This window comes from Talpa europaea (genome assembly GCF_964194135.1).
Source record: "Talpa europaea genome assembly, chromosome: 13".
NCBI lineage: Eukaryota > Metazoa > Chordata > Mammalia > Eulipotyphla > Talpidae > Talpa > Talpa europaea.
The window spans coordinates 53,453,011-53,465,674 of record NC_140080.1 but is presented as its reverse complement, the minus strand read 5'-3'; the positions used below and the strand labels follow the sequence as shown (position 1 = coordinate 53,465,674).

The following is a 12,664-nucleotide window of genomic DNA, read 5'->3' as shown; positions in this document are numbered from 1 at the left end:
CTGTTTCTTGTTAGGCCCTCATGACATTCTTCAATAAAGTGATTGCCAATGAGTCAAAAAACCGAATGAGTATATGGAACATTTCTACTGTAATGGCACCAAACCTTTTCTTCAGTAGAAGCAAACATTCTGATTATGAAGAATTACTGTTAGCAAACACCGCAGCCCACATTATTCGATTAATGCTGAAGTACCAGAAGATTTTGTGGAAGGTGAGTGACAATGTGATGACTGCAGTGTTCTTCTTAGAAGTCTACCAAACCAGGGAACATATGTCTTATAAGTCTTTGTGAACAAGTAGGACCCTTAAGTCAAAGGGAAGAAGGAGATATTCCCAGGTTATTCCCAGGCAGATTATAAGCTTTTATTTTCCTTTTAAAGAAGAGCCCTCGGGATTGTTGCTGTTTTGTTAATCTTTACAAGTACAAATACCATGGTTCCTAGTTCCCGGACATTAAATAGCTAGAAGGAGTAAACCATGACTGAGGACAGAATCTCCTAGAGTGCTTTTGTTCTAGTGTTCTCCTTCTAGTAAAGCTATTTTTCTTCTCCAGGTTCCATCTTTCTTAATTACTCAAGTCAGAAGAATGAATGAGGCCACAATGATGCTAAAGAAGCAGCTTCCAAGTGTCAAAAAGCTACTAAGGAGGAAGACCTTAGAAAGAGAGGTAATAACAATAAAGGAGGGTATAAATTTTGTAACTACCCAGGTTTTTATTTTTCAAAGTCAGGTACAAAGGAGCTTGTAATTTGGAACCAAACATATTCTCTTCTCAAAGTAAGTGGGCAGTCTTGTGACCTAACCTTGTGGAAACTGTGTTCTTATAAATGGTCGTAAGGTTAAAATGGTTCTTACAAAAACCCAAAGTCAACACTTGAGCATCTGTGAACTGGATTTAGGGGCAATCCAGTATCTAGTATACTAAGAGAAAATATTTCTTTAGTAGTTGGATAATAAAATAGTATCTAATTATCTCAAGTGGTTATGTGTAAATTTGCTGCATTCTGAAGCATTTTTGCCCAGTTGTTTTCAATGGAGGTGTGTAACAGAAACAGGTTTTAGAACAATTGTCTTTATTGCTTTAACTTAATTTGAGGATAATCATGAGTATGGGTCAAAGCATTTGACCTAAGCAGACTTTGAAGATAATGAAATTCATTTTGCCCTTAAAGAAACTTAACCAAATGTGGGAGGGAAATGCATACAAGGGCCATGAATATACATTAAGTTTCAGAGCCCTTTGCAGGCGATGTGTCAGTATCATGCAGAGGAGAAAAAAATATGCTCCAACATTGGCATTTGAGTTACAACTTGAAGACTGGATAGCATTTTAAATGCAGAAAGGAATGGAAAATTCATTCTGGAAAAGAAATGGTAAATGCCAAAGCAGTAAAGTGGGGGTTGCTCATTGTCTTATTGCAGTCATGATAAATGGCAGTATTTTCTTATTATAGACACAAAAAGCATCAAGTAGAATCAGGACATTTATTGACGGAAAACATTTTTAATTTGTTTAGAGAAAAATACATATAATATAAATTTCACAATTTTAACTATTTCAAACTTTTTCATTATTTTAGTACATTTACATAGTTTTAGTATATTTACATAGTTTTAGTATATTTATAATGTGCAACCATCACCACTATATAATTCCAGAATAATTTTACTATCCTAAAAATAAAATGCACACCAGTCAAGCACTCTGCATTCCACAGACCCTGAAAAACACAAATATACTTTTTGTTTCTATGAATTTACCTTTTTTGGGCATTTCGTATAAATGGAATCATACAATATGTGGCCTTTTGTGTCTGCCCTCTTTTGCTTAGCATACTGTTTTCATGGTTCATCCATGTTCTAGTATGTCAGCACTTCATTTCTTTTTCGTTTTTGCCTCCATCTTTTTAAAAACAACTTGACTGTATAATCCTCATGTTCTACAATTTATCCATTGAAGTATACAGTTGTCATTTTTCATGTATTCATATATATTTGTAACCATCAACAATTAATTCTAGAACATTTCCATCACTTCAAAAGAAATAAAAACCAATACCCTTTGTTGTTATCCCTCCAGTAACACTACTTTCCTGATTTCTCCCCACTAGCCCTAAGCAACAATTAATCTACTTTGTTTCTGAGAGTTCCCTATTCTGGACTTTTGATAAATGAAATAATATGATAAATATGTGATCTTTTGTGATTGGCTTATTTCACTTAGCATTATATTTCATGTTTTTTCCAAGTTGTAGTATAAATGATTATTTGTTATAGCCAAATAACATAGTATTTTATGTTATACCACATACTGTTAATTCACTTAGCCTTTGACTGAGATTTGTGTTTTTTTACACTTTTTGGCTACTGTGAATAATGCTGCTATAAACTTTCATGTACAAATTTGTATATATGTGTGTATAAACATATATACATGTATGTATATGTATGTCTGTATATATATGTTTTCAGTTCTTTTGGGTATATGCTATGTCATAACTTTTTCAAATCCCCTCCATTTTGTTGGACATGGCTGCATTTTATCCTTTCTTATAGCTGTGTATATACGTTTTGTATTTCTACTAGTAGTATATGAGGAGTCAAATTTCTCCATATTCTCAATATTTGTAATTACCAGATTTTTTAGTCTAGTTATCCTAATGAGTATGAAGTGATTTTGATTTGCATTTCCCTGATGACAAATGATGTGAAGAACCTTACTATGCTTATTGGCTAGTTATATATCTTCTTTGAAGAAATGTCTATCCAGATCTTCTGACAATTTTTGATTGGGTTATTTGTCTTTTTATCAAGTTGTAAGAGTTCTTCATATATTCTAGATACAAGTCCTTTATCAGCTGTATGATTTATAAATAATCTTCCATCCTGTAGATTGTCTTTTCAATTTCTTGATTGTTTCCTTTGATGCACAAAGATTTTTAATTATGATGAAGTATAATTAATCTACTATTTCTTGTGCCGATCATGCCTTTGTTGTCATATCTAAGAATTTTTTGTCAATTCCAAGATCATGAAGACTTAACCTTATGTCTTTTTCTTGTGCAAGTTCATTCTTTTGTATGTGATTTTCCTTATACCGTTTACTGAAAAATCTACTCTTTCCACAATGGCAAGTAAGAGCTATGAAAAACTTGGCACTCTTATAAAAAAAAGTATAGGCCATAGATATATAATTTTTATTCTAGACTCTTAATTTTGTTCCACTGATATGTATAGCTATCCTTTTGCCATAACGGCAGATAACTGTATATTTGTTGTAAGTTTTAAAACTGAAAAATGTGAGCCCTTTAAATTTTCCCCCAAAACATTGCTTATTTGGAATTACTGAATTTCTACATAAATTTTAGGATCAACTGTTCCCATTTCTGCTAAAAAAAAAACCAAAAAACAAAAAACAGAAAGAAAGAAAGGGTAGTAGGAATCTTGAATGGGATGGCATTGAATATGTAGGTGTTTTAGAAAGTATTGTCATCCTAACAATATTAGGTTTTCCAGTTCATGAAAATGGGTTATCTTAACATTTATTTAGTTTTTATATAATTTAATTCAATGTTTTATAGTTTTCAGTGTACAAATCTTACAATTCCTTGATTGCATTTATTCCTAAGTATTTTTTTTTGTACTTTTTGATACTATTTTAAATGGAATTTTCTTAAGTTAATTTTAGATGGTTGTTAGTATGTGGAAATACAACTGGGTTTTATATATTAACCTTGTATCCTGTAATTTTGCTAGACTTACTTATTTTATTTTTTTTTAAAAGATATTTCTTTTTCTTTTTTTTTTTTAAAGATTTATTTATTTATTTATACAAGCACTGGGTACAGTCAGAAGCGTGGGAGGGTGAGAGAATTCACCAGAGCCAGAGCGGGGAGCAGAGCAGGCAGAAGGACCGAAGAACACTGCTGAGGGGAGCAGCGAGCGGCAGGAGAGGTCTGCGCACCATGTGGGACCCTCCTCTGGTGGCCGGGGAGCAGCCAGGGATCGAACTGGCGCTGCAGAGGCTGAGGGCAGCTTCGCAACCCAGGCTCAACCGCTGCGCCACCAGGGAGGCCCTAGACTTACTTATTTTAAAAGTTTAGTTTTATATGTATAGATAACTTTGGATTTTCTATGTAGAAAGTCATGTTATCTATGACTAAGAATTTTCCCTCTTCCTTTCCAATCTGAATGCCTTTTATTTTGTTGTTGTTGTTGTTGTTCATTTAATTGTCCTGACTAGAACTTTTAATAGAATAATAAATAATAAGGAAAGGGCAGAGATTGCTGTGTTGTTCCTGATCTTAAGGGAGGTGCTTTCAATCTTTTACCATTATAGTTATAGCTGAGTTTTTCATAAATCCCACTTATCAGTTTAAGAAAATTCCTCGTAGTCTTAGATTGTTGGGTATTTTTGTCATGAAAGTACGGGGAATTTTGCCCAATGCTTTTTTCTCTATCTGTTGAGATGATCATTGGGATGCCATTTGATATGGTATATTACACTGATTGGTTTTTAAATGTTGAACTAACCCTACATTCTTGGGATAACTCCTGTTGCTCAAGATATAAAATCATATGTCATTTCTCACAAATGAGTATATGTGAAGGATAAATTTGTAGACATGGAATTGTTGGGTCAAAGAACATAAACATCTTACAATTTGGTAAATATTGCCAAAAGTCTTCCATAAAGATTGTACCAGTATATACCTCCAACAGCAGCATTTACTTTTTCCAACATTAATTCTGAAAGCTAAATGTGTTTTATTTAGGTTACAAGCCCCAAGACTTCAAAGGTACTACAAAAATCACCCTCTTCAAGAAGAATGGTAAGAAAACAAGTAATTTCTTTCTTCCCTAATACTAACTACCTACATAAGTATTTTCTAACTATATATACCCCACAGTCACATATAGTTTTGGCCATGACATATCCTTCAAAGTTGATACACGTAATGGAATATTACAGGTAATCAACTAACTGATGACTCCATTGTCTGTTTAGGCATTTTGTAACAGTGTGAATACTATAGAAAATTACAGGAAGTGATTATTGTGATCATACAGTTTCAGAAGTGTGGAATTAATTTTATAGAGGCCTCTGAGGAGCTGGAAGTAGAGGGACATGAGATGACTGAGTGTTTTAGGAGTACAGTCTTTTTTAAATTTATTTTTATATTTTACATCATTGTTCATTTTTAAACAAAATTTGCTTCCCCCCACACCTGCTCAGGTGTAGTCCTCATAGAATTTCCTCCACCAATTCACCTGTGCACTATCACCACAGTCCCAAGTGCTCCTCCCTCCCTCCCTCCCTCTGACATAAACCAGGGGTACTCTGCTCCCTCCCAAGTTTACATACTTCATATCCATTCCCTGAAACATTCCCCAGGTTCTTTGTAGTATTATCAGAAAAGTACTTTAAAAATTGTCCCTATTTTTTTTTTAATTTTGCTTTAGTTTCTTAGTGTTGCCTTAACAAAATACCATAAACTGGGTGATTTAAAACAGTAGAAATTTATTTTCTCACAGTTTTGAATGCTGGAAATCTGAGATTAAAATGTTTATTTAGGGGACTCCCCTGGTGGTGGTGCAGTGGTAGAGCGCTGAGCTGCACAGCTGCCTGCAGCCTCTGCAGCACCAGTTTTATCCCTGGCCGCTGGTGAGGGACCGGCATGGCACAACAGACCTCTTTTGCCTCACCCGCTGCTCCCCTCAGCAGTGTATTTCATCCTGTTCCCTCCTCTGGCTCTGGTGAATTCTCTCACCCTCCCACGCTTCTGACTGTACCCAGTGCTTGTATAAATAAATAAATAAACAAACAAATAAATAAATCTTTAAACAAATAAATAAATAAATAAATAAAATGAATCTTCCAGTTGATCTTGACAAAACAGAAATTTATGTAATTTACACAGTATCCTTTGAATATTTTATTTAGGTAAGTGCTCCTGAGTACCCAGATCAATCAGGACATCATATGAAAGCAGAGCCACTCTGCTCTTCACAGGGTCATGAGCATACTCTGAAAGGCTCAAATTTCAAGTGCCCTTATAGAATTAATTTGGGCCTGGCCTGTCATTGTTGCTGACTGAAGAAAAGGATATTTAAAAAGTCATATTTCCTACTTGATCCTTTAGAGAAGGTTGACCTTTTCAACAATGAAATACAGAAAGCTTAAAGTAGGCTTCTTTAAGATATTGTTCAAGGAAATGTGCTGATAGAAATGTTCGGTTTTTTTTTTTGTCTGTGTCATGGTATTAAGACATTACTATATAGCAGGACCTTAGCTTGTGGTGATAGTGAAGTCCCGGGGTGGGTTGAGTCACTAGTGAAACTCCCTTAAGAAGAGGCAGTGCTTTATTTTGGTTAAAATCTGGTCATGTTTACATATTTTTCTATTCAGAGTGCCACTCATTTCCATCTGTCTTATGTGTAATCATGACGAGTTTGATACAATGTACTGAATTTTTCCTCATTGCCAGTCTGACGTGCCCGAAGGAGTCATACGGGTCCATGCTCCACTTCTCTCCAAGGTGTCCATGGCCATTCAACTCAATAGTCAAACGAAAGCCAAGGACATACTAGCAAAATTTCAATATGAAAACAGGTGAGTAAATTTGTGTCTAGGTTTTTATACAAGGAAGATGAACTTTTATCAAATGAATAACTTTCCAGGCATTTGCAGTTTGGCCTTTTTGAAAAATCAGAACCTTCACCAGTAGATGAAAAGGCAAAATAATTTAATAAACTATAGAACAATCAGTAACACAAGTGTATTTTTAAGAAATTTCCATACATGCGTTCTTAATAGTTGTTTCCTGCCTTGGTGGCTTAATTTACTTGAGTTTTACTTTTTATTAGAATAAAAAATACAGCAAGGTAGTTTTGCAAATGTCTTGATAGATTCCAGGAATACTATTATTCCATGCTCCATTAAACATTAACATGCCTTTTTCAGACAGAGTTAATGTAAGTTAAATGGACATTTTAGCTCTTTCTTAAAACAGGCTACTAATAAATCTTGCAATGAGAATGACATTTACAAAATCTCTTTGTTTATCTGTCATAAATCACCTTAAAGAGCATAAATCATAATAATTTTTATCTAGGCATGCTCCCTTGAGGATAAACATTTGCTGTGAGGTTTTTAAAAGATGAAAGAAGCACTAGTTGAGTCTATCCATCAGCAAGCAGGTACAATTTGGTGGTCTCTAGTAAATCTCGATGGATATCCTTAAATAGGAGCTTGCCAGTAATATGAAAAAGGAGTAGCCATGTTTAGCAGAAAAAACATATTTCAAAGATTGCATTTTACAAGATTCCATTTATATAACATATTAAAATGACAAAATTTTAGAAGTGGAAGATAGATTAGTGGTTGCCAGAGGTTGGGAAAGGGTTGCTTCCATAGGGAGGTGGATGTGGTTGTAAAAGGTAAATGAATACAAGTAAAATGGTATATGTGAATAAGATGGGTGAATCATATCAGTGTCAATATCCTGACTGTCACATTATACTATAGTTTTGTAGTTATATCAGTAAACTCATCACTGTCACAGAATGCAAGATTACACAAAAATCAGTCAGATTGGAACATGTAGAAATACTTCAGTAAATATTTACAGGATTTATATGCTAAAAATTGCAAAATACTGATGAAAGAAATAAGTGAAGGCCTAAGTAAAAGTAGATATATACCATACCATTTTTGTGGATTGGAAAATACAGCACAGTAAAGATGTTGATTAATTTCTTCCCAAATTGATCTATGGGTTTAATGTAATTTCTGTCAAAATCCCAGTAAGTTATTTTGTAAATGTGCACAAGCTTATTCCAAAAATTGTATGGAAAGCACAGGTCCTAGAAGAGCTAAAACACTCTTCAAGAAGATATAAACTAGGAGGGATCACTTTACTAGAGATTGAGTCCAACTTGCTGTAGGAATCAAGGAAGTATGATTGGTGGTAGAGGGGTCGAAAATTAGGTTAATAGAACAGAATAGAGAATCCAAAAATATATTCACAGTTATGCCCAACTGATTTTTTAAAAAAATATTATTAAGCACATGTAGCATACAATTTACCATTGTAACCATCTGAAGTGTACAATTCAGTGGCATTATGTACATTCACGTTGTTCTGCAATCATCATTGCCATCCATCTCCAGAGCAATTTTCCCATACTGAGACTCTACTCATTAAACATTAACTCCCTTTCTGCCTGTCCACAGTCACTGGTGTAACTGCTGTCCTACATTCTGTCTCTATGAATTTGACTATTTTAATAATTGATTTTAGCAAAAGTACAAAAGTAATTCCATAAAGAAAGGATAGCGTTTTTATCAAATGGTTCTACTGTATATCCATAGGCAAAAATAAAAACAAAAAACTTAATCTCAACCTCACATTTTATATAAAAATAACCCTCAAAAGTATCACAGATTTAACTGTAAAATGTAAAATGATGAAACTTTAAAAGAATAACACAGGAAAAAAATCTTTATGACATGGGACTAATGAAGAGTTCTGAACTTTGACATCAAAATCCTGACCTAGAAGAGATAAAAATTTAAAAATAATTAAATAACAAATTTTAAAACTTAGACACTGATAGAACCTATGAAAAACATAAGGTAAAATAATTATAAACCACAGATTAAAAAAAGAAGTAATATCTAAAATATATTAAAAACACCACAACTCTGCAATAAACAATCCAATATGGAAATGAGCAAAATACATAAAAGACATTTCATGGAAGATATGTAGATGACAAATATGCACATGACAGGTACTATCTTTAGCCATTGAAGAGATGTTTGAAAAGCCACAATGAAATATTATTAAACACCTATAAAAATAGCCAAAATAAAAAAATAGTGATGACACCAAATGCTGGGAATGATGCCAAGAAAATGTCACTCATGTATTGCAGGTGAAACTAAAATTGTGCTGTGTCATCATTCTAAATTAACTTGAGAGTCTCATAAAACTAAACATGTAACTATCATGTGACCCCCACATTCACATTCCTAAACCTTTATTCAAAAGAAATGAAGATGTATTCACACAAAAACTATACACAAATGCTTATAGCAGCTTTCTTTATAGTAATTAATAACTGGAAAACCCAGATGTTTTTCAATAAGTAATAACTAAAAAAAAAATCCAGAGTATGGCATGCTACATAGCAATAAAAAAATGTAGAAACTTTTATGAATCTCCAGGGATTTACACTGATTGAAAAAAAAAATTCCATCCTGTGTATTTCAAATTATATAACAATTTTTAAATGAAAAATGTATAGAAATGTGGAATAGAGCAGTGGTAGCCATGGATAAAGAATGGGGGTAGGCATGGGGAAAGAGGAGGGTGGTGAGTGTGACTATATAAGGGGAACATGGGGTTTTATGGTGATGGAAACTGTCTCTCTCTTGACCGAATCATTGTCATCCATCTGGTTATGATACTGCACTAAGTTTTGCAAGATACTATGTGGAAACTAGATAAACATTGCAGAGGATCTGTCTGTGTAAATTTTTACAACTTCTTGAAAACCTGCAATAGAAAGTTTAATTAAACAAACAACAAAAAGAATACACAGCCCTATTCCTCACAATAGAGAACTGAATGATTTTGAAGTAACCAAACTCAAAGTCGTTACTGAAGTGCAGTAAAGATCAGTAATTGTCTTTCTCTAAATCCGTCTATTAGGGCAGTCTAGTTTGGGGTGGGAAAGTAAATTCAGCAATTATTTCCTCTGATTTGTTTTTATTACATGGCAGAGACAAGCAATGAAATCAACATTGGACAGTTTGTAAAGCAGTAGGCAAGCTTAGAAATGTGACATGGACTGAGGAGAGAATCCCATTACATATTTGGCAAATACAGAAATGAAACTCAACTTCTTTTGAACTGAAAGTAATGTGACCAATGATGAGGCAATATTAAACAGCCAGCTGGTCCTTGGCCAGCCTTGATGTGTCAGTAACATTTTCCTACCTAAAATGGAACTCACAGTTGTGTTTAGAATGGACTTTGTGCTGCTATAGAGCACTATAGAGTCCTTGATTTGAAATAGCCCCATATTCTCTGAGCCTTGGATGCTTTACTGCATCCAGCAGGGAAGAAATTGTTTTTATTATAACTTCAGTTTTTATTATAACTGCAGTAATGATTTGTGGGGTATATTTCACTTAAGGCAAAATGCTTTGTGACCATGGCTGTTTAATCTACAGAGTTACCTCAGATCATGAAGAAGGCTTAAAATTATATCACTTTCTCCCTTTTTCAGTCATGGTTCACTGGAATGCATTAAAATTCAGAACCAAAGGTTATATGAGATTGGAGGAAATATAGGTAAGCTTTCTTTATTTTACTCCTAAATTCTGATTACTCTAAAAGAAATATGTTGCTATCATTATAAAAGTATATTTTATAAGTTTCTTAGATACAAATTTTATATTTATTTTTGAAAATTTAAGTGTGAATATTTTCATTGGTATGGGGTGGCCTTTGGGGTCTTTTAAATATGACTCAAAGTTGGAAACTCTGGAGACTCATGAAAAACAAAGAAGAGAACATCGAAAGAACTTTCAGAATCAGGACACCCTTTTTGTTCAACTTGTCTGTTTTCACTCTCAGCCCAAGTTCATTCTTCCTATTTTCCTGAGGTGGATAAACTAGGAAATCAAAGGAAAATTTCCTCTGCTCCTTATCTTCCTGATGGATGAAATATCAGTGCCTCCTTCCTGTCCCCCCGCCTAATCGTGACTTTGCTCCAGTCACTGCCCATTCCCTCCTGAATCATCCACTTTTTTCCTCTCAACTGCATAATTTCTATCTGCATAAACAATTTTGGTTATTTCTCTGTCTGTACAGAACTCTCTGTTGATCCCCTTCAAGTCTACTCTCATTCCTCTGTTCCACTTTACAGCAAAAACTCCTTGAATCAATTGTCTAGGTTCCAATTTCTTCCTCTTGTCCTCTCTTGAAACCACTCCGGTCAAGCTTATCCCTCAACACTTGACCAAAATTGCTCTTATCATGGTCACCAGAGGACTCTTATGTTGTGAAATCCTATCATTCATTCTGTCTTTATAACTGCCTGAGTTGATCATTCTCTTCTTTAAGAAATGCTTTCTTCACCTGGTTTCAAGGGCAACCTAAGCTTCTGGCTTTCTCCCCACTTCACTGGCTGCTCCTTCTAAATCTTTTTTGCCTGTTATTTCTCATCATTTCAAAGTCTTTACATTGGAGAGCTATACTGTTCAGTCCTCATAACTCCTATCTGTCTACACCTAACTTCCCTGGTGAGCTCAATCCTCTTCATGACTTTAAATATACCTGTTTGTTGATGCTGCTCAAATTTACATCCATACTGGCCCACAAATACCAACCTTGTATATCCAGTCAGTTGGCATATTTTGCCTGGTGGCCTTTGCATTGCTAGGGCTGTTGTCCTTCAGTTGGACCCCTCTCATTTCCTGATCTCTTTTAGGTCTTTGGTACTAAATCACCTTCTCATGAGATCTTCCTGGATCATACCCTCTCTTTTGTTCTTTAATGTTCTTATCATAAGCGGACTTGTTTTATATTATACTCATTTATTTCCTAGTTGCCTTTTACTACCTTAGAAAGCACCCAAGAGAGCAAGTAGTTTTGACTATCTAATGTGTATCTATTGCCCTACCCCCTAGAATGACTCAATACATATTTGAACAATTAAACCTAAGTAGTTATGAGACTTTGATATACTTTTCCAACACACCAAACATAGAGGTTTTGATATATTTTTGCCCCATAGAATGACCTTTTTGTTATCATTTCTAGATCTCTTGCATATGGGCATTGCACCCACCCATGATAAAGAAATGAAATGACCCATTTAAATTTTCTCTAATCCTGGTCAATTAAAACCATTCAAGAACATGTATTATTATGTAAGTGATCAGTTTATACCCAAAACAAGTTCTTGTCATATTTTTTCTAATTGATGTAGTAAGTACAGTGAGCAATTTTCTTGTGGTTGGAATGTCTGGGTTTTTTTTTTTTTCCCCTACAATTTCACATAGGCTGTATTTGAAGTCCTTCACAGAAAAATATGAAGAAAGGAGAGAGGGAGGGAGAGTGGGAGGGAGGGAGAGAGAGAGAGAGGAAGCAAGCCTGGCATCTTTCCTAAGGAAATTTAAAATGTTTCTACTTAATTTTGGCTGAGAGAACTGGTTGGCCATGCTTGAACTTATAAACACACACATACACGTGTGCACAGAAGTATGCACTCTTGAAAATGTTCTCTGATTTTCTCATTCTTTTAGGGCAGCATTGCTTGGACCCAGATGCATATATATTGGATGTATATCATGTAAATCCTCAAGCAGAATGGGTGATTAAACCCCAACCAAATTTTTGAAATACCTGCCATGATGACAGCTGTCATGCATTATATGTCAAGAAGAGCCTCCATTTGGTAGGGAAAAAGAAGACTGCTTTTGACGTGTTTGTTCCCTCCTAACCCTCTTGATGTTTATCACCCAAGTGGGGACTCCTGGCATTGTCAACATGAGCTGTGGAAGCCGAGCTGGTTGGCCATTTGAGCTGATGCTTTCTCATGACAGTACCTTGATAAGAGTGAAGGAAAGATTTGATCCTTCCAGAA

General features: G+C 34.6%; 1 protein-coding gene across 1 annotated transcript in view; it reads left to right on the top strand.

Annotated features, from left to right (window-relative positions):
• ARHGAP28 (Rho GTPase activating protein 28) overlaps positions 1-12,418 on the top strand; it is a gene marked incomplete at its 3' end in the record, with an annotated part of 176,167 nt that extends 163,749 nt beyond the window's left edge. The window contains exons 13-18 of the mRNA XM_084252806.1: positions 15-212; positions 555-668; positions 4,777-4,833; positions 6,490-6,614; positions 10,301-10,365; positions 12,324-12,418. Of these exons, the coding sequence (XP_084108932.1) occupies positions 15-212; positions 555-668; positions 4,777-4,833; positions 6,490-6,614; positions 10,301-10,365; positions 12,324-12,418 (654 nt within the window). The remainder of the gene's footprint in view (positions 1-14; positions 213-554; positions 669-4,776; positions 4,834-6,489; positions 6,615-10,300; positions 10,366-12,323) is intronic.
• Positions 12,419-12,664: the final 246 nt, after the last annotated feature.